Source organism: Rhipicephalus microplus, chromosome 3 (genome assembly GCF_043290135.1).
Source record: "Rhipicephalus microplus isolate Deutch F79 chromosome 3, USDA_Rmic, whole genome shotgun sequence".
Classification (NCBI taxonomy): domain Eukaryota; kingdom Metazoa; phylum Arthropoda; class Arachnida; order Ixodida; family Ixodidae; genus Rhipicephalus; species Rhipicephalus microplus.
Genome location: NC_134702.1, coordinates 14538418 through 14560115, shown reverse-complemented (window position 1 = coordinate 14560115; position 21698 = coordinate 14538418). Strand labels below are relative to the sequence as shown.

At 47.8% G+C, this 21698-nt stretch overlaps 2 protein-coding genes across 4 annotated transcripts in view; one reads left to right on the top strand and one right to left on the bottom strand.

The window, feature by feature from the left end:
* The window catches only part of hob (bridge-like lipid transfer protein family member hobbit), an 86168-nt gene extending 84048 nt beyond the window's left edge, over positions 1-2120 (bottom strand). The window contains exons 1-4 of the mRNA XM_037433008.2: positions 1972-2120; positions 1463-1586; positions 1259-1308; positions 964-1114 (exon numbers count right to left, since the gene is read on the bottom strand). Coding sequence (XP_037288905.2) covers positions 964-1114; positions 1259-1308; positions 1463-1586; positions 1972-2048 — 402 coding nt within the window. The 5' untranslated portion in view covers positions 2049-2120. The remainder of the gene's footprint in view (positions 1-963; positions 1115-1258; positions 1309-1462; positions 1587-1971) is intronic.
* Positions 2121-2196: 76 nt separating this feature from the next.
* skd (mediator complex subunit skuld) overlaps positions 2197-21698 on the top strand; it is a 122061-nt gene continuing 102559 nt past the window's right edge. For all 3 annotated transcript variants that reach the window (XM_037433042.2, XM_037433036.2, XM_037433029.2), the window contains exon 1: positions 2197-2402. In XM_037433042.2, coding sequence (XP_037288939.1) covers positions 2334-2402 — 69 coding nt within the window. In that variant the 5' untranslated portion in view covers positions 2197-2333. The remainder of the gene's footprint in view (positions 2403-21698) is intronic.

Genomic DNA, 21698 nt, shown 5'->3' with positions numbered 1-21698 from the left:
GTGCTGCAGCCAGCTCAACCCCGACACAACAGTTATGCAACATGTCCACAATGGTGATGGAGTCTGGGAACTCTGGTAGAGAACACAGCAGAAGGTATGACGCATGTCATACCATGAAAGCCAGTTCACCGGGCAGCATTGACAAAAGCTGCAAATCCAGGATCCTATGGCTGTCACTTTAACTCGACACATGCAGCCCACCACAATGACACCACCAGTGAGGGCATATGAGGCTGTAGCATTTGTATAATTTTGGTAGTGTGTGCCCGAGTGAAAATATGACCTTTGCTTTGTTCATATTATGAAACACTGCACTTGTAAACACAGCCAGTGTGAGATCCAACAGTACACATATACCATAAGAAAACGGCTTTCACATCAGCTGAGTTGAGAGAGCATTGCATGCACAAAAAATAAGCATGTTGTCTTTTCATCCACATTTGTTTCACTTTTCTTCATCATGCGTGGACTTCTACAGGAACATCGAGTTAATTTCTTCTATTTTTTTGTGTGGCTTCTAAGTCTGACGACTTCACAAGTGATCGCTAGAAAAAAAACAAAATACTTATCCTGAGGCATCCATTTTTATGATTCAATTAGTGCACTCCTTGACTGACCTTACATAGCACAAATGACATGCAAGTAACCGTACCTGTTCAGAACAAAAAAGCTCTGGGCAAATGACGTTTGTACCATTCTACGTTTTACTGTACTCTACACATATTCTATGGTTCCCAGTACATTGAATTCAAACAACCACGTTGCCATCCCTGGAATCCTTATTCGGGCTTTTTTGCTTACTCTAGTCCAGGCCACGTATCTGCTCGGTGTCTCTAAAATTTGTCGGCACTGCAATCTTACTGTTGTCTGTCACATTAGCAGCTACTGTTGTGACCAAAGGTATGCAGCAGTGTAGGGTATGCACACACTAGCTTACCACAAGGGGGCAAGCAAAGGTCCTACCTTAAAAATGGCCCTGGCCTTCCTTGAAAGTTGCAGCTTGAACGTACGTGTAGTTCTGTCAGGCGGCCCACGATCGGGTTCTTTTTTTTCTAAGAGCTTGTCAAAATGAGCCTGTAGTCGCACGTCACCCAAGCAGATGACAACAAGGGAGCTGCACGAATGCACACGAGATCTTCAGCCATATATTACAAACTACAACTGTAATGCCAAATGACTGTCTTGTTTGCCTTTGAGCACCAGACAGATGCCACAGCATGCAAAGCAAACTTACGTGCTTGCTCCCAGACTGTTTTACCTGTATTTTGCAGAGATCAGGTTACTGGTAAGCCAAGCTTTTTCCACTTCCTGGAGCATAGAAAGAGGACAGAGTCTTAGAGCTTCTTTCTAACCAAAATCATGTATTTTTCCGCCGCAGCGTCTTTTTTTCCACTACCACAACACACGGGCTCCAACAAATAAAACACCAAAAGGCAGCAAAGGTACTTTATATTTTTATTACCAGCGTAGTTCCATCCCTGAACTGAAGATGAACTTCTTGAATAGAAAAAAACCCGAATCTTCCGATCTTGAGTTTGACGCCGAAACGTTGCCGTAGAACTTTGGACAAGTACCACGAAACAGACCTGCGCGTAAATTCATAGCCTTAATAAAGAAGAAAGCACCTTGACAAATGCGTGCAACTAGTTGAAATCAATGAGATGAGGCTGTAAAATTGCTTTTCGTGAGGACCACATACAAATACACATCATTGTGTGTGTTGACGGGGACACTCCCACGAAACTGCACGCACGCGACAGGTAACAATCGGCAGGCATGGTCGAGAACCGATAACAATAATTATGTAATCAGTGCAAAGAACGACACCATCTGAATGTGATTCCAGAACTGCAAGAATAAACACGCCGGCGATAGTTTCATATGTAACGAAATCAAACCCTGTTCACGAAACCATTCACCGGTTTGCATAAGGCAAAAAAGCAGAATTCAGGACACCACAGCAGCACCTACCGAGACGCAATTCCGATGACAATACAAAGGGCAATTATAAATGCAGCAAAGAAACCCAGAAATGTTAAAAGGGCCATAATCTCAGCGTATATTTCTTTACAGATGCTCACAACCTTCCACCGTCACTGGGCGCCGCCATCTTAATGTAGTCGACCTGAAACCACATGACCAAAAGCACGTGACTTCTGTCATCCAATGAGTGTTCCTGTCACTTAGCGCGTTGTTGTTTCCTATCCGCCATCTTCTGTCGCCATCTTCTGATGAATTTTTATTGGGTTCGGGATTTTTCCTAAATTCATGGATTTGGAGACCACCTAGAACCTACCCTTTGTCCTACGGACATTTAATATGATGGCGACAGCATGACGCATACAACGGGAGTTTCGAACGGCGCTAGTCTTGAGGACTGTCACACAAATTTCTTCGCATTGGTGAGTACATGCTTTTCTCAACGGTACCCCACGGAGTATTTCTCGTTTTTGACCGTGTTAGGCTTACGTTCGCCGCTTTCGCGTAAAATTGGAGTGGATTTTGTGTATCGGCCGGCCGTATTTCAGTGTTGGTCAGTCGGATAGACATGTAGGAGTGTTTCCGTACGGCGTACGGACCGGGTTTACCCCGGTGAACGGCGAATGAGGACGCGGGTCACCCATTGTAACCAGCAGAAATCCTAGGTCACACGCTCGGGAATACGCTTTCGGCTTGTTGTACCGTGTATCGCGAAGAGCTCGACCGCGGCCAGTGGCTTTCGTATTGAGCTGTGATCGTCATTCAGCGTGGGATATACATAGACTAGCAGACTCGGGAGTGGAGGTGGAGGAGGGTGCCGTCTGCCTACGGACCGCGTCTTTCGTAATTGCCGTGGCCATCAGCCGCTCTTTCGCCTGCGCCGTATTTAACTGCGCGGCTTACTGCCGTTCAGCTTTCGGGCGGCGGGTTGCCCGCAGGCACTCGTAGTGCCCGTCGGTCATGGGCCTCGGTCGTGTGTTGATCTCATCGCATTTTTCGTGCGTCTGTTCAAACATGGTGCGCGCGTGTGTGTGTGTGCGTGCGTAGATGGGGGGGCTCAGACCGTAGGCGTCACGGGGTGGCGCTCAGTGCCGGCGCTTGACCGCGATCATCGCTTCGGCAAAGGCCGATTAGGGGCCGCCGCCAACGGCCTCAACACCGCGTGGCAGCGATCTGCTCGGAAGCAGCTTTTTTTCTCCCCTTGCTTGCTATTGTGGCTAGCCCCGGTAATCGCAGGGCGAACTGCGCGCGCGCGCAGACGTCACCGTCAACGCGCACGGTGCGACTCGCGCGGCCGCCCGCTTCGGAGATTTTCCGCCGCCGTACGTGACCTTATTAAAAACAACGTGCGTCAAAATGGTCGCCACCACAGCCGCGTTCGCTGTCCGGCACACGGAGCAGCAGAGCGGTGGTATTGCGGGGGGGGGCCTCTTCCCCACTTGATCGACCTGTGGTGCAAACAAGCGTGGCAAAGGAGCGCCCCCTCCCTTCCCTCCGCCACCACCTTCGCGGCAGCAACAAATAGGGCAAAAACCTCGAAGGGGGTGCCTCCGCCTTTTGGAATTTGCCGCCGTGTGCAGTGTCTCCCCCCTTGGTCCGTTTTTCTCTTTCTCGGGGGGAGGGGGGGTGCTGGGCTTCTCAAGGTGTCTCCTCGTCGACCCCCCACCTCCCAGTCTGCTGCTGTTTTGCCGAATGCCCCGTTGCTGTAATGAGCCGATGGGTCGGCGGCGTTCCCCCCTTTTTCTTCTTTTTGTATACTATTCTTCGATTCGGGTTCATGCGCCCTTTCCATGCAAGCCGACCCGATGGTTGTTCGCGAAGAAAGCAACTGGACGACGGGTTGATACCTGCTCGCGCCGGCGGTTCAGCCGGTTTCGGGGTATAAAGTAAGAAAAGCGGCAAAATGCCGCACACGTGGAAAGAGAAGAGTGGAGAGGGAAATGACGTTGCATCTGGCAGCCTAATCATTCTCTGCGCACGTTGCGACATCTGTGGTTGATTTGGACGGGCGAATACAGCTGCTGGCCCGAAGAATAAAAAAAAAAGGATTACGTCGCGTAATAGCGCACTTTCCTGAACCTTGGGCATTGTGCAAATCGAGTGGGCATTAATAATGAGCCAGAGATCAGCATTTGCATCTCGTTTTTTTTTTTCTTATCTCCCTGTGGAGCAAGTTCAATAGAGACTAAAAGTTCTGTGCATCTAATATCAGCTGTCCAGTGACTGTTCGACAAGTAAAACTTCATCTTTTAGCCGTGCAAATATTTTTTGCTTCATGCCAGGACATTAGTCGTGAAGCTTTACAGAATTTCATGCCTGTTTGGAGCCTTTGGCTTTGTCCATAGTGCGATCAACTTATCTCTTAGTGTTTAATAATGCATTTGATGGACACCCAGATTTATGTATTTTTTTCCATTTGCATGCAGTAATTCTTGAAACCTTGATTAATTGTAAACCAGTAACGTGAGGTGCTATGAGCAAAGCATGGCTTGTTTGTGTCAGTGTTCATATTCCTGAAATTTTGAAAATTAAGAGCATTCTAAATGTAATCAACATTGCAGCTGCCCGTTACTAACTGTTGGTGAAATGAGTTAACAAAGCAGAAAATGATATTTGAGTTGGTAACATACTTTTCAGTTTTTCTAGTATTACCACTCTTGTGTTCACCGCATTTCGTTTTTTTTTTTCTAGTCTTCTTTTTCAAATCTGATCGCTGTAGTGGCAGCTGTGCCATTTAAGACATTACTTCAGTTCCCACACCTGCGGCATGCGATTCGCACAGCTGCATGCTCTATTTAGCTGCTGATTTCTTTATGTGTCTATTTATGAGCCAGACACAGATTCAGACAGCCCATTCATCTGTCGCTATCTTGCAAATGTTCCCCCCTGCTTCGAGGTTTGCAGAATGTGTGTATTGTTTTTGCACTATGGAACACACAGTTTTTTGGCTTGAACCTTGTTATCTAGCACTGGGACATGTCTTTGTGAGGCATGTTGTATTTATTTCATCCACGTGGAATGAGAAAAAAGAAATAATTTTCATGGGCATGATGGCATTCCCTAGACACCGACATTTTCTCAGCTTGTGCACCAGTTTAAAGTTGTAACTTTAACCGGCTAAGATGTTGGGAATTGTAGCCAAAAGTTGTTCATTTTGGTTTGAAATGAACAATGTTTAAATTCTTAACAACAACAATTTACATTGTCAAAATATGCTGTGCATGTTAAATTTTTAAAAAGGTTTTCATTTTGTCTAGCACATACAATTCGTTAGTCTATTGCTTTAGTAGCAAGGACATCGGTTTTATTGCGTTATATCATGTTATTGAAAGTATCTTTTCCATCCTTGTAATCCTGGTACTCTGCTAAGAAAATACTGAAGAAACGACCTTGACATATTCCTGAAGACAATATTCGAAGCTTATACAAAGAAGCTCATTCACAGCCCTATATTGATTTAAGGTTTTTACTATTTTTCCTTGTTGTATTCGACATATCACTTGAATCTAGCAGACAATTCTATATGTTGATGTCACTGTAACATTATTAATCTAATTGCACTTGTATTTCAGCCATACCACGGTTTAAAAACACAAACATTGACAACATAAAAACGGTCGGAGTTACTTTTTTCATTCCAAGACAGAATGTAGAAGTGACGGCAAGAGAGTAGAGGCGTGTAAATTGAACAGTGCAGGACAAGTAATTTTGGGACCTTACCCAGCCATTGTTATTGCAGTACAAGTAACATTGGAAGGTATATGCAACCATTGAATTCCACTGTCCACTTGTTTTTTTTTTTTGGGGGGGGGGGGTGTTCAGCGATTCCAGATGAACGTGTGACTTCCGATCACTCTCAGGGACAGTGGTACCCACATCGCTTCAGTCAATACCATGGCCCATTGACTCAGTGTATCCAGTGGCAAAGCTTTTGGGTAATTTCCTTTTGATGTTATAACGAGGTTGATCGAGTCTTCTTTCTTACAATATAACTCATTTCGCTTTGCAATAATAGCTGGCAATAGTCACTAATCGCCGTGGTAGTTCGTCACGCGAGGTGTCGCACTGCCGAGATCGCGGGCGCAGGTTCAATTCTTGGCTATAGTCGCTGCATTTCAATAGGGGTGGAACGCAAAAAACATCGATGTGCTTAGATTTAGCGGCTTGTCAAAGAACTCCAGGTAGTCAAAGTTGCAGAGTTCGCTCTTGTGACAGGCCTCACAGTCATGTCTTGGTTTTGGCACCTAACACTCGAGGAATCTTTATTATTACTGTTTGTCATTGTAAAACAGTCTTTCATTTTCAAGACAGACCGAAGTTTACGTGCTGGCATTCGTACCAAGCGCGCTGAGTTTGTGCCTGACATTGCCAAGTGATTCAATAACTATAGGCCCATACAGCAATTACCATGCATTTTGGAGTCTTCCTGAAGTTCGTGCACAAGTAATTTGCTTAAATATAGCATTGGTTTTGTATTTGTGAGATTACGGGTGAGCAGACTTAGTTGTGGTAAATGTCTACATGCATTGCTTTCTGATAGGCATCAAAAAATATGATTTGATTTTCTTCATATGCTCACGATGATATCATAGAATCGTGAAATGGCCACTCTTGCTCACTCGTGAAACTGGTGGCTACTTTAAAGAATTTGCTCATGGTGCAAAATGCAACATGGGCATTGGTTTGATTCACATGCAAGCATCCATTATTATTAAGCTACATTGACCAAGTGGCTTTTTTTATTATCATTCCAAACAGTTTTTCTTTGCCTGCAAGGAAACTTGCAAAATTCAGAATTCTACAGCCTCCTTAAGGTGTTGTCACTTGTTAAAAAAAGGGGGGGGGGGGGGTTGCGTTCATTAAATAGTTCCAGTACAAACCATCAGAAGTCACTCAATGCAAGTTCCTGTAGCTTATTTGTACTTAAGGAATGTTGCTGATTGCACGACGATGCAGAGAGAGAATAAAATGAGGGAAAGGCAGGGAGGTTAACCAGAAATCGGAGTATCTGGTTTGCTACCCTGCACTAATGGAAGGGATAATGGGGAATAAAGATTGGAAAGAAAGCGAAGAGCGAAATAGACGCACGAAAGAGAGAAAAAAAAATGAGCTGGGGTGCTATAGCCTAGTCAATAGGCTACTACCACGCAAAAAGTTCAGTAAAGGCCTCCAGTGATTCTCTGTGCGAAGACAGAAACACACGACGATGCAAAGGCCATTGCAAGAATTGAGCTAACAGACTGTTGCCAACATTCACTCTGAGGGACTTTGTATGTGCACCTTTATGAAATTCCATGTGTTCAGTCGTGCACATTGCTGAAGGTTTAGGAGCATCATTTAGGTAGGACATTTGGTTCTCCTGGGTGCGGGTGTAAGCGGTCACTAAAGCAGGTGTTTTTGTACAAAGGCACAAGCTGGAAGCTTGCACCTGTGGGGCTCTGGCTGTCATGTTAAAAAGTGGCTGCATTGTTTCTATCAGCGTAGCCCGGGCTACAGCTGCACAATTGTGGCATCCCAGCTTTGACATTTTGACTGCATCTTTGTTCTCCACTGCCACAGCTGGCACAGTTTTTCTTGCTTTCCTCTTGTTTGTGCTCTACCATCCATTAGCATCATTTGTTCAAACTTCAACACCATGAAAGCTACCTCAGTAGACTTACAGTTAGGTTTCAAGTTGAAAGTGCAAATCTGTTTGAAATATATTGATATCCATACTTCTTGACTGGATGCCACATGAGTCTGTCAACCACTCCTCAGTAGCAATAATGGCTGCTGGCCCCATTATTGACTGTAGGTTAAATTCCTGGACTGGGTAGCTACACCCTGATGGAGTTAGATGTCGGAAATTCTTGCGAGTGTTGATTTAGGTGTGTGCTAAACCACCCACTTGTCTCATAGTCCGATTGTACTCCATATAAACAGCATTGGAAAAATTGGGCTAGTCTGCTTGTAGGTTCATTGCTGAAAGTGTAACGAACAGTGTTCAGTAGCTCCTTGTGACCTGCCCAAGTATGCCGTGTCACAGCTAAAAAAAAAGTTATAGTCAAAGCTGCATGCAATCTAACGGTTTTGCTGCTTCTGATTTTGGTGAAGGCAAAGTGTGCAGTCAATTGTTTTCTGGGTGTGAATCACAATTGTTCGGTAATTTTTACAGGGCCCGTAAACCACTTTGTGAATGATGAGGGTGCGGGTTCTCGTGCCCCTACACCAACTTGCGGGTGTTCTCTCCATATACTTGTTCAGAAAGCGTGTGGATGCTACCTTAGTGGCGAATGTTGTGCTGGTTTCTTGTTTGATGGTTTCACAAGAAAGGCGGGCTAGTAGTGCATATAAAGTGACAGCATCTGCGTGGGTTGCATCAAATTCATGAAATTGTTCGCTTAATGATGTACGAACAGAGTCTAGTGAGCAGCTTGACTCGCTCACATACATGTGCTGAATGTTATCAAAACTCTTGAGTTACTTGGGAGCGCTAGACAGCCCAGAGAAGAGTGGATTTTGTATGAGCTTTACCACATGCTTCCTGCACGCCAAACGATCACACACAGCAAGTAGGATAGCAAGGAAATCGTGATATGACAATGCAGTGGATCTCGAAACATAAGACACAGACATTGCCGTCAACGTTGACATTACTGCGTCATGACAACGAGCAAAATTTACCTCGGTAGGTAGTAACATCGTTAGTTATGATGTCATTGCTTGAGGGAAAAAAAAAAGAAACAGTAAGCTGTACGTGCTGTGGTAGTATAATGTGGGAGTGCATTGAGATGGCAGCTGTAACGATTGTGTATTTGAATTGAGCCAGTGTATCTCGACATTGTGTATAATCAACATCCTGGAAGCGACAGCCGCTTTAAGAAAAACTTGTAGGCCATCTGATAGTTTACAGTATATCTTTTCTATTGCATAGATGGCTTGGTCATTGGTCTAGTGTAGCAACACGAGAAGGAACATTATTTTAGTGTAACTGTAAAGGTATATTCACAGCATGTGTTGCACATACAGTATGGTTCTTGTTGAATGTGTGTAGCTTCTCGTCACTACTAACAGTCCTTCAATAAGTCTGCTACTGTTCAGTTCGCATTTGAAATTGCACACTTGAGAGAAAGGGTAGCTGCCTCTTTGAATTTTTTTTTTTTTGCGGTTGTAAGTTTGTTTTCTATAAATGGTAGTGTGCTGTTGGGAGCATTTGATCGATTTCACTTGTAGTACTTAGATCTGAGTCGCTTCCACCATGTAGTACCTGGATTATTGAATGTAGGACATTATAAGACAACCTGTTGCATCATATTAGCATGTACCGGCAGTGTGTGTGCACCCGCAGAACTGGGCCAGTTTTTCTTTTCGTTTTGGTGTACTTATGCCTAAAAAAAGTATAATACAATAACGGGGGGGGGGGGGGGTTACGTCCCAAAACCAGGTTGTGATAGGCCCCGGAGATTTCGACCACCTGCGTTATTTAACGTGCACCTGAATCTAAGCACGCGGGCCTCTTAATATTTTTCGTTTATTGAAATCCATTTTCCCTTTATGCGCCCGGCGCCGATCTGTTAGCTGTGTAATCGAATCACAGCCGCCACGGCCGGGATTCGATTCCGCGACCTTGGGGCTAGCAGTCGAGCGCTATAACCACGTGACCCGTGGGAGTAGCCGGGTGGCAACCTCAGCGCCTGCACTGGATCATAATGAGGTTGTTCTCACTCAGCCACGTGAGCACCGTGGCGGGTGCCTAATAAACGGAGTGCATGTGCCATTTGAAGGGTGAGACGTTTTCGGTGATTCGCGTCGTGTAGCCTGCGCTCGTTTCGCTCCCCCGTCGAAGGCACTCGCGTGCGATTTGGTGATCGGCGAACTCATTTGTGAGCGTGTCGTGTTTGCGCGCTCGTCACTGAACTTGACATTTGCGCTGCAGGTGTCGGGGGGGGGGGGGGGGGGGCTTCCTTTTTAACGCGGTCCTCGCAATTGACGTTGCGGCGCGTGAAAGAATCTCACCCCGTCTGGGCTTCACCGCGCATATAAGCGATTGTGTTCTCGAAAGGTCAAGCGCGGCTATGCTTCATTCGCGCCATTATTCGCTCTCCCCGCGAGGTATCGGAGAAAACAAGCAGCACGTCTCGGTTATGGCGCAGCTTGCAGCAGCGGCGATAATATCGCGCCTGTGTCGTTCGCCAGACCAAATGATTGAGAGGAACTGTTCTTTCCCCACTATGCTGTGCGACATGATGGCTCCCGGGTGGACGTCATTCTGATTTCCGTGATCCTAGAGTCAGTGGAGCTTTGATTCTTGACGCACGTCGTGACCGACTGTGCGCATTTTCCCCCCAAATTCCTCCCATTTCTCCTGGAAAATCGGGGGGGGGGGGGGGCGTGCCGTTGTGCCGCGAGGCCGCTTCGCAACCGAATCGTCGCGGTCGATTCTCGGTCGACCTTGGCGTAGACCTGGCTCCTTGCCGCTCCTCCTCTTCTTTGCTACGTTTCATTTCTGTCGCCCAAGCTGTCTGTCCTCTGCGCTGCTGGTCTCCTCTCGCGGCGGTTCTCTTGCACACGACTACACCGGCGGCAGCTCGCGCGCGCTCACGCAACACTCCTCTTGGCTCACACCTGTGTATGGCGCACTGGTGTTTTTGTCGATAAGCCCTAAAATGTAATGGCGCGTCTTTTTTTTTTTTCGCCTTTTCTTTGCGCGAAGTTTTCGCGTAGCGCTGTGTTCCTTATAACTTTCGCGTGACGGAAACCTCACCGCAATTGAAATATGTGCGAGATCTAACTAGACAAAAGTCTGTCAACAGTTTTTCGACCTGCAAGGTTTTGCTTCATCGCCAACTTCCTCCTTATCATCAACACCTTCCATGTCATCTCTTTTACACTTCTTCCAAACGCTTTTAGTAGTATGTTATTCAGGCTGACTTCTTGGTTTTCTGTTACAGTAAACCACTCTCTCTTCCTTCAGTACAAGTGTATGGGAATCGTCCTTGCCGCTGGGATGCACTGCAATTAAGATAACTCGACGAGAAGAGTTTCGTAGCGTCGGCAGTTCATTGGAAGTATAACGCGCATGCCGTTGGGCCAGTAGTACGAAGCTCCGTATCGGTTTAACCGGGATGATGGTGTACAGCTTATCGCGTATATCGGTGACATATGTGAGCATTTTGACTTCCGTTACGCGCGTGTTATAGACCGACAGTTAAAAAAAAAAGTCGTGTAGGCCCTACTTGCTGATACTTTCAGCTTAGCTTTACCTGGTGACAAGCCTGCGACGAAACGATAGCTGATCGTCTGTCAACGCAGTTTTGATGATTCAAACCTTGGTTATTTCAATATGCCAATATTGCCTTTTTTTTTACACAACTATCGCATTTCACGCTCTGTGTTGCTCACTCTGAGCTACTTGCCGGATCAGGGTTCGCATCGATTGTTCTCTGTCCTTCCTGGTTCTTCCCTTTCTTCAAGCGGGCTGGTGTGGTGGATACATCAGGAGACAGTTGCCAACCCGCCCTGCTATTGGCTATTTGTGGTGTTTCTCTCTACGTTTACATGAATGATAGCGTCGATAGTTTTTGTTGTCGCTTTTTGTTGTGACTGTGCTGCGCCTTCGACGCAGGCCTGTCGTTTTTGTTTTGTTTTTTCCCTCGATAAAGAATGGCGAGCCCGTCGTTGCTCCCGGGAGGCTAAACGGCTCCAACTTTGCCGCCGTGGCGGCGTCGACACGTCTGCTCGAATGGCTTCGGCTCGAATCCTTGCGGAAGCTCTCGCCAAATGCCCGCCGGGTGTCTGCGCCACCGTCCGCGGCTCTGATCTGATGGCGGGGCGAGCGTGCGCGGCATACCTCCTCCTCGCTCCGTTCTCCCGCTCCTCCATATCGGCCCGGTTGCCGCAAACCCGGTCCCGCGCATTGAAGCCGCAGGTTTGCCCCCTCTGTGCTGCCGACAGCGACTCCGGAATCGAAAGGACTCTGCGAGGGGTGCTTGGGAAGGATATGGTACCCGCCTTCTCTACTACATGCCCCCTCGTCTGTTTTTTTTTTTTTTTTTTTGCCGAGCTCTGATCATCGGCTGCGCATTTCTTTCCGTCCCCACGCTTCCCACCGTTTCCCGTTTTGCTCCCATTTCTCGGAACTCGGCGCCTTTCGTTTTCTTTTTTTCCTTTGAACCCCACTCTCGCTCTGCTTCTGGCACCTCGGCGATGGGACGGGACCAGTGGCTGATATGCGCTTTATTTTTTTTTTCTAGTCAGTGCGCTGATGCCGGCGAGCTGTATGCGAAGAGGAACAAAAAATAAATAAATGACTACTACCGTCGAGGGATATCATTTATATTCTCCTCCGAGGAGGGCGGCCGTCGTTTACATCACGGTTGCACTAACCGTCTTACCTCCTCGCGGTCTTTTCCCTTCGCGAAACGCCTGGAAATCTTTTAGTGTTCGCTTTGTGCGCGCGCCGCCGCCGCCGCCCGGCTGCGTCTCGTCACCGAACAGATTCGGCCGCCGGAGGGAAGAAGAGCTCCCCCACTCTGCTCCCCTCCCTTCCTGACGGTTCCATCGCTCTAATTTGCGCAGCGCCCGGCAGCGATTCCGCGTTTGTCGAGAGGAGGAAGGAGAAACTGAAAACTATCGCATCGGCAACGCTCTGATAGTGAGACGTCAGTATCCGCACTCTTGATTATCGTGGCTGCTCATTCGAACGCTCGCCGCGGTCGGAAAAACTAACGCAGGGATTTCGAGTTTAAAGAGTTGCGATATTGTCGGCCATAGATATATCGCACTCACAAGCGGCGCCCGTAATGCGAAACGGTTGTGCAACGCTAACCGAAGAAACCATTAATGTCTTCTCGGACAGGTTGAAAAAATGAATTCAGTTTGCATGTGTCTGTTAGGCTTCCTTAGCTAACGTTTCCAGCGAAGGCTGAGGATAAAATAAATGCTGGCATTGGTTGCAGTCGTCTTGCTTTGTGTGTGTGTGTGTGTGTGTGTGTGTGTGTGTGTGTGTGTGTGTGTGTGTGTGCGTGTGTGTGTGTGTGTGTGTGTGTGTGTGTGTGTGTGTGTGTGTGTGTGTGTGTGTGAGAGAGAGAGGGAGAAAAGGGGTAAAGGGACCAGATGATCAGTCCGCGGCTGGAAAGAATAGAGAGCGACGCAGGTAGAGCGTTTCCCGCACTCAACCCCTGATAAACTGACTGTGAGCTTCCAAAGCCTTGTAAGACTTCTCTCGAGTTATAAAGTTTGTTGCAGGGACGAGGTAATACTTGATGTCTGTGTAAAATCTACACGTGGCGAAAGATTTACGTCGCGCTTCACTTCTTCGTTCAAGGGGATCAACAACGCCGCACAGGCTCACCTTTTTAGTCGTAGCATAACTTTTCAGGCTCTGTCAGCCCACGCGACTAAGCGCTTAACTACATCCTAATAGAAGTAAGTCTCCTGAACACCTTACTGCTCCAATGTTTTGAGAAAAATTGCCAAAACAACACGCAAGCAGAGGCTTTTCCGTTGTGGTCCTACTATGGCGTCTGCTCCCGGGACCACGGGCATGGCGACTGCCGCTCCGACCACTAGCACCCTTTGCAGATTAAGTCATGCGAATATCTCATGTACCTATACCGGATAGCATCGATAGAAAGCTCGGGGTCTACCCGATTCCAAAGAACCTGAACCCTGAGCATAGCAAGGAGCGGAGGTTGGTGAGAGCCGGAACTCCCGTGGACCTCCACGCAGGAGAAGGCGCGGTCTACCCTGGACGCGGTGGAGTATCGATGGAGCAGCGGCGCCGTCCCTGGAAGCACTGCAGTGCTGTGCGACTCTATATATAGAACGGCCGTAAAAGAACTACGCCAAGGGTAGAGCGTTTATTGAGGATGCGCGTATAACACGCAAGGTCTAAAGACAGCGGATGCAAAAGTGGCCAGTGACATAGGAACGCGGGAACCACAACGAGATGGCCAACGCGGCAGCGCGAGGACTAACCAACCGCGCGGCTGCACACGCGGCTTGACTCCCGAGTGTTCGTACAGTTCCAAGGAAAAGATGACTACTTTGAACGAAATAGTGAATTGGTACAGACTGAACAGACATTTTGCTACGATGCCGCCACCTCACCCGGTACTCACCCCGAAGGAACCAGTGTTATATACATAACTTGCACCTGACGTCACAGACAGGTTACCTGCGACCTGAAGATGGTGACCACCATGACTTTATATCGCATTTGAGTGTGTCAGTTTAAGGGACGACAGAGGGTCATTCGCCCTTCGAGGGTTTTTTTTTTTGTTGTTCTCTGTTGGATGGATGGATGGATGGATGGAAAAACTTTATTAAATAAAAAGAAACCCTGCAGGGTTACCGGCCCGGGCTCAGGCCACCCCGACGTTTTGTTCACCAGCCGCGCCAAGAGGGGGAAGAACGGGAAGGGGCACCAGCGCTAATCTGATGTCACCGTGTCTTGCTCCGCGTGGTTGAGCAGGACCTCACGCAGCATCTCATCAAGTAGCTGGTACCTGAAGATGGCGACCACGGTGACGTCAGTGACCACAGCAGGACCCCGTCTGCCATCACAGACGGGGTCACGTGCTTACTAAAACGGCTGCTTGGGCGAGTTGGTTCATGTTTAAGATAAATTTACCAGTGCAAAGAAATACGGAACATTCGGGAAGGTTCCTGCTCACCGCCCCGTGCTGGCTAAGCGCGTGTGTCCGAGTGTGTAAGCGAGTCACGTACGTAGACTATGTGCGAAGGGAGAGAGCCACCGCGGCGCACATTCTTTGAAACTGCAGCGAAAATCCGCGAGGAGCCAAAGAAAAAAAAAAAAAAAGATCGCGCCGCAGCTAGAGGCTGGAACGAGGAGCTACGACCAAGAGACGCAGCTCAAGGCCGTCGAGCAGGTCTCGGTAGCTCTAGAGAGGCATCGACCGAGTGAAAGCGAGGAGAAAAAGGGCAGCACCCCCAGTGAGGGGGCGGCGGCCCTCTCGATCCCACGGAAGTAGCAGGACCTCGAGGAGCACCGAGACGGACGTAGTGGTGGCGTCACGATAAAAGCTCGTCCTCCCTGTGTCGAGGAAGCCTAATCGACTGCAGGAAACTACGATGAAGTTGTTCTCTCCCTCTCCTCAATCGCGTGCCATCTGCGAGTGCTCTCGGCCTCGTAAAGGTTCTCTCTCGCTTATCCTTCGTGGATGCGGGATGCTAGTCGTGAGGACCTGCGGTACAGCTCTTGAATATGTTCAGGGTTAATAACTGATACCGGTTAATTAAGCTGTAAGTGAAACAGAAAACTGTGCGGGGGCTGTATGTTTCAGCTTCTTGCCTTTTTTGAATCTAGCAGTGATTATGCATGTGTATCGTGGGCGGGAAAGCGCTTGATTATATGGCAATTCATACTTCAAAAGCAAAGGAAAGAATAAAAATCAAAAAAGAAAGAGGAGTACAAAAATGTGAGCGGAGAGGGAAGAGATATCAACAAGAAGCATAAAAAAAAAGAAAAAAAAAGCGAAATTGGGAAATACGTGCTTATACTGACTACTTGCAGAATAATTTTTTTAAAATTTTACTTATGGTACAAATAGCTGGTCTAACTTGTTTGTTGTTTCTCCAAATATGACGTACTTTGTAAGGCCACCGTGTGTTCCAGTATTCAATAATAGATGTTTCCAACTTTAACCATATTCAAGGGAAAAAACATTGTGATGGAGCTGAGAGCTCGAGCAGCAATGCGGGAATCGAGTGACGCTAGGGTGACAAAATGGAAGGAGGCGAATGTATAAACACAGGAAAACGGGTCGTCACATTAGAGCACGCAGATACAGCCTCTCTTTGACAGGAACGTGCTGGGCCTTTTGTGGACATGTACTGGATTCTGTCCTACTATAGCGCGTTAGAACGAATGTGGCAAGACTTGGAGTCATTAAGACGCATACGCAAGTTTACAGATCAATTCATTCTTAAATATAAAGTTATTTTTTTCTTCAATACCGCGTGACGCTTCTTTATCGCCTTGGCTTCACATATGCGCAAGGGCGTATCTGGGAGAGGCGCTTGAGAAACATTGTTTACTGTAGCATTCGTGCTGACGCCTACGGAGTATTTATTATTGTTTGTAAGGTCTGCCGAGCGACGAGGCATTCAAAAGACTTCTGCCCTTTAAAAATCCTCCCCCCCCCCCCCCGCTTTCACTTTTATTCTTTTATTGTCTTCATTCTCTGTTGGCTCCTTATGGTAGTGGGTAAGAAAAGCGGGTCCCTCGATGTACTCCTTTCGTTTATGCTATTTTTTATTCAATTTCATATTTGCTCAACGCCATTATTTCTGTTTCACGGAGTTTAGGAAGGAAGGGACCATGTAGTGTAGCAGAATGCACGGCCGTGGAGGAGTCGTATTTTCTGTCGGTTACTTTCCGGGCATCACTTCTCTTTCTGCCCCGCCGCGGTGGTCTATAGTGGCCGAAGCACTCGGCTGCTGACACGCAGGTCGCGGGATCAAATCCCGGCTGCGGCGGTTGCGTTTCCGATGTAGGCGGAAATGCTGTAGGCCCGTGTGCTCAGATTTGGGTGCACGTGAAAGAACCCCTGGTGGTCGAAATTTTCGGAGCCCTCCACTATGGCGTCTCTCATAATCATGTGGTGGTTTTGGGACGTTAAACCCCACATGTCAATGAATCAATCAACTTCGCTCTCTCGTGGTGTTCAAGGTTCAGCCTCTTTCACGGCACTTGAGCGACCAGCGTTCAATCACTGCTCTTGGAACTCATTCCACGTGAAAACATCGTTCTCGAAATGCGTCATTGGGGTCTTTTATCAAGTTACGAAAATACGGGAAAAAAAAAAGAGCATTGTATAACCGTACTGTTCGGTTTCTCCCTTCCTCACTCGTTATGTCGTTCTTGCCGCCCCTTAGAGCATTGAAGGTCCTTTAACGGGGCACGGACTTTATTTATTTTATTCATTTATTTTTCGAAAATTGGTGTGTGGTTGTCAGTTGCCTTTCATCCTATATATACACATGGCGATTGAGGGAACCTGTCGTTCGGAGGAAGCACTGCCACTGGAAACGTGGGAGCTTTTTATCGCGACTCGTGGCTGCGCGCTGGTCCGTCGACGAGCCACCTCTTTTTTTTTTTTTTTTCAATCGCGACCGATCTATGTATAGCCCTTGGCCCACTCGAGGTTTTTGAATCCGCTCAGCCGGGACGTGGTGACGTAAACCGTTTGGGCGCGTTCGCCCTGTCGGGCCGCCGCGTCGAGAAGACGCTGCGCGAAGATGCTCCCGGGTCGCAACAATGTGTCGCAACCCATGTCCCTCCTTGACACATGCAGGGAACGCGCTTGCACCAGCGGGTTCACGTGTCGGCTTGAAATGAATATATCAGTTTGAAATGAGATCTGTACTCGGGTTATTTAGATGCCATAGGTTCATGTTTAGTGGTGATTATGGATTTCAGACTACAATTTTCGAATTACTTCTCGAAACTTCAGCATGCGAATGATGGTGTGACGTCGCGGATTTGAAAAGGAAAAAAAAAATCGCCTTTTGGCAACGTCAGCTGAATGAAATTGTGCTGAAGCCTGCAATGTCAAGCATCTGGGTTCCTTATAACTGAGTGTTATAGTTGGTTCGCATCCCGGCTGCATTTCCGATGGAGGCGGAAATGTCGAGGCCCGTGTGCTCAGATTTGGGTGCACGTTAAAGAACCCCAGGTGGTCGAAATTTCCGGAGCCCTCCACTACGGCGTCTCTCATAATCATATGGTGGTTTTGGGACGTTAAACCCCACATATCAATCAAATCAGTGTTATAGTTCATCGTTGCTCATTAAAATTACGCGGGCCCTGACCGGTACGAGCGCTATTAAAAAAATCTTTGACGTCGCGGCTAGTTGCGCGAACCTCGACACAGCGTCGCCTCCTGTGTGTTTTTTCAGCGCGCTTTAGTGCGTCACTGTGGGTCTGCGGCTACGATGCTGGGCTGTTGACAAGATGGTCGCAGGTTTGGTTCTGCCCGGTCGCATTTCGACGGAGGCGAAACAGTATAGGCTCGAAATGAAGTTCACCAAGGTGGAAGGGTGGGCATGTTGGTATTCCATGTTTAAGAAGGGTAAGAGCGCACTGAATACGAATACACAAAGAAAGGACACACACACACTCACAAGCGCTATGTGTGTGTGTGTGTCCTTTCTTTGTTTATTCGTATTCAGTGCGCTCTTACCCTTCTTAAACATGGAATAGGCTCGTACGTGTAACTGTGCGATGTTAGTGCATGGTAAAAAAACAGTTGAACGAAATTTTCGTAGCACACTTTTACGACGCCCCTCTTAATCGCATATTATTATTATTATTATTATTATTATTATTATTATTATTATTATTATTATTATTATTATTATTATTGCGGGCTTGCTTTCTCAACGAGTCAGTGCAGCCTCGCGGCAAGATAGGTATTGTAAAAAGATTATTTACTAATGCTAGACATGATATATCGCTTTCTTTCTTTAAGTGTCTCTTTAAGCTCAATGCCGCGCACGACTTAAGAATTAACATCATTAAGCACGAACGTGCTATCGGATGTGCAGGTAGGTAGGTACCTGCGCAGGTTATCCTTTTCAGCGCTCGCTAGAATTGGCTGAGCCAGCCGGGAGCAATTCGAATGGCCGGGGCGGCGGTGCACTTCGTGCCCTTGGCTAAGCTGAGCCGGCGGAAAAGTTTTGCGGCTCGTTGAGCGCCTCTAAGAGTTGCGTGATGAAGGTGTCGCTGGAAACACTGCCCCCCCCCCCCTCCTTTATGTGTATCACCGATAGTGATTGGTCGAAAAATACTGTTCCTGTTGTTCAGGGGGCCGAAGCGTGGCGGTGTCATGCGTCTGTCAATCGGGACTCAACAGCAGAAAGGCTGCGATAGAGAGCCTTGGGACTCGCACTGAAACGTTTTATCTTTCCGTTATCTCCAACTGCGATCCCGTGTGTGCCTCGCTGCCTTCTTTTGTCCTCTTCCAAAATAAGCGTAACATCCACGCGTCGTGGGTTCAAGCGTGCCTCGGGAGACTGGAAAGTCGGTATACGAGGTGGCTCGTTTCGCGAACTGTCGTCGTCGTGAGTAGAGATTAGCGCCGATGCTTTCGACAGCCGCACTTCGACACTCTCTTTTCCAGACGTACAGCGCTGACACGCGACACGGCGGATCGTTTTGTCGTCGCGCCTCGTGTTGCGAAACGGTTTGAACGTTGACGCTTTCGAACGGGGAGGCAGGCCGCGGCACGCTTCCTGGGATTCTATACCAACGGCTCTGGCGTGCGTAAATGTCAGAACCGTTTCGATTAGTTAATCGCTCCCTGCTCGTTATGGTTCCAGCATATGATATATGCTCTGGGAGGTTTTTGATTTCTTACCCATTGTATTAACGCCAACTTTTCCCGGGCGGCGTACGGTAAAGGCCAAGGTTGGAATTACTCGCCAAGTCTCTTCGAAACATTGCGATACTTTTTTCTCAACTTTGTTTCTCTCTTTTCTACGGCTACTCGTTTCTTGAAGCTGTAACCCGTCAAAAGTTATGCGCTATTTTTGGACCCGCAACCTACCAGTGTTTATTTATATATTTATTTATATATTTTGTTTTCGTCAGTTTCAACATGCGGACATTTTTATTCTTTTTGGTGGCCGTTGGTCTCCCCAATCTGTATCCCGTGAAAAGCTATGCATTTTTTTCCGCACGTACAACCAACTGGTATTTGTTTATTTATTTGTTTATTTATTCATTCATTTGTGTTGCGTCGCTCAAGTTATTTCCCTTCTTGAAACGTGATCACGCTGTGCCTATGTATTAGTTCAGGTTCGCTACTTTATTAACTTGCGTCGTTTCGTGGCCACGGCGCAGTCGCCGTGCGGCAGTATTGTAAGCGACAGCGGCGTCGTGCATGTGGTCAAGGGCCAAACCTCATAAGCGCGAAAATGCACGCGACAGCGACGCGACGTAGATCGTCTTCGCGCGATCAGTCGCTAGCGCAGACAAGCCTCATTCACGCGATGGTTCCTGCGAGCGAATTCCACTGTTGCTGGCATGAGGCCGTCTATTCGCACCAAAAAAACCGCGTAGCGAGCGGTATGCAATTTAAAAATAAGATATATTGTTGTGTAATGAAACGGAAAGTGTTTATTATTGCCTTGCAGCACTTTTTTATATGCGCATGCGTAATAAACATTGCGTTATTTCTTGTTGCGCATACGTGACTCGGGCAGGGTCACGTGCACCTATGTAGTCTTCGTCTTTTCCGGTATTTCGCTATTGGCTGCTTGGGCCCAGCACTTCCGGGCGATGGGCGACGGTTTCGAAATCTGGAGAACCGAGCGATCGCGCGAAAATGAGCACGCGACACGTCGCGCGAACGCCCTGTTTCGTCGCTCATAGCGTCGCTCGTCGCTGTCGCGTGCATTTTCGCGCTTATGAGGTGTGCTGTTAAGCTCAGCGTCAACCGCCAGTTGTTCCCTGCGATGCAGGTGTCCTGCTGTGCATGTAATACGCTGCGTTAGCGAAAGCATTCATTGTTGCAACGCCATTCTAATCCGCTGCGCTGAGTTGAAACAGTTGTTTTTTTTTCTTGTATTTTTTTTTTCAAAGAAGCGCTTGTTTCTAAGAAGTGCGAGTGCCGCACTTGCTTCGTGGAGCAGTTCCCGGGCCACTATCCCAAGTATTCATGTGGGCGCGTGGCCTGTAATCTCACCAAAACTATCCAATAAATCTTTCACGCGATAGTTAGTTTACATCTCAAATCACATGTTCAACTCGCGGCAGTTGTGTACAACTATGTATGTAAACGAGGGGGGCGTGGAATCTGAGGGGGCGGGGAATTCTTTCCCCGCCCCCCTCGTTTACATACATAGTTGTACAAAACTGCCGCGAGTTGGAACATGTGATTTGGGATGATGCGAGAAGTAAACTGAATATCGCGTGAAAGATTTATTGGATAGTTTTGGTGAGATTACAGGGAGATATAGTCTTTATATTTTCTTGTGTGTTTCCAAATAGACTATAGGTTTCACGATGGCCTTTGTGACGTCTATGCCCTTCTCCCCCCCCCCTTTTTTTTTCTGTGTGTTTCTGTCTTTTGCACGCCAGTTGTTTTACGCCACATGGCTAGTTTGATTGAGGCTCGCCGTTACTCGTATTGTTCGCAAAATGCTGCCGTTTAAGCGCGCGCGACAATATCTGCACATCCGCTATGTGGTAGCGTATGCCCTGACAAATTATATATTCCGTTAAGTGGAACATGGGGTATACCCCACCCCTGTCGCGCTGGGCGAAGCGGCGCGCTTTTCCGGCTCGCTGTGGCGCCGCGAACTCCTCGCCGGCGCGGTTTTTTTTTTTTTTTTCTCGGTCGTTCGAGCGCGGGTGTTGCCTTCCGCTCGCATCGAGTGTCAGTCGTCCCTCGTCCGACCGACGTCAGGCTTTACCGCCCGCCCCGCCGCGGTTTTCTAGTGGCTAAGGTGCTTGGCTGCTGACCCGCAGGTCGCGGGTTCGAATCCCTGCTGCGGCGGCTGCATTTCCGATGGAGGCGGAAATGCTGTAGGCCCGTGTGCTCAGATTTGGGTGCACGTTAAAGAACCCCAGGTGGTCGACATTTCCGGAGCCCTCCACTACGGCGTCTCTGATAATCATATAGTGGTTTTGGGACGTTAAACCCCCACCCAGCATCAAGCTTTACCGCCCTTCCAGTGTTTGGCGAATGGGAGAAAATAGTAAATAGCGG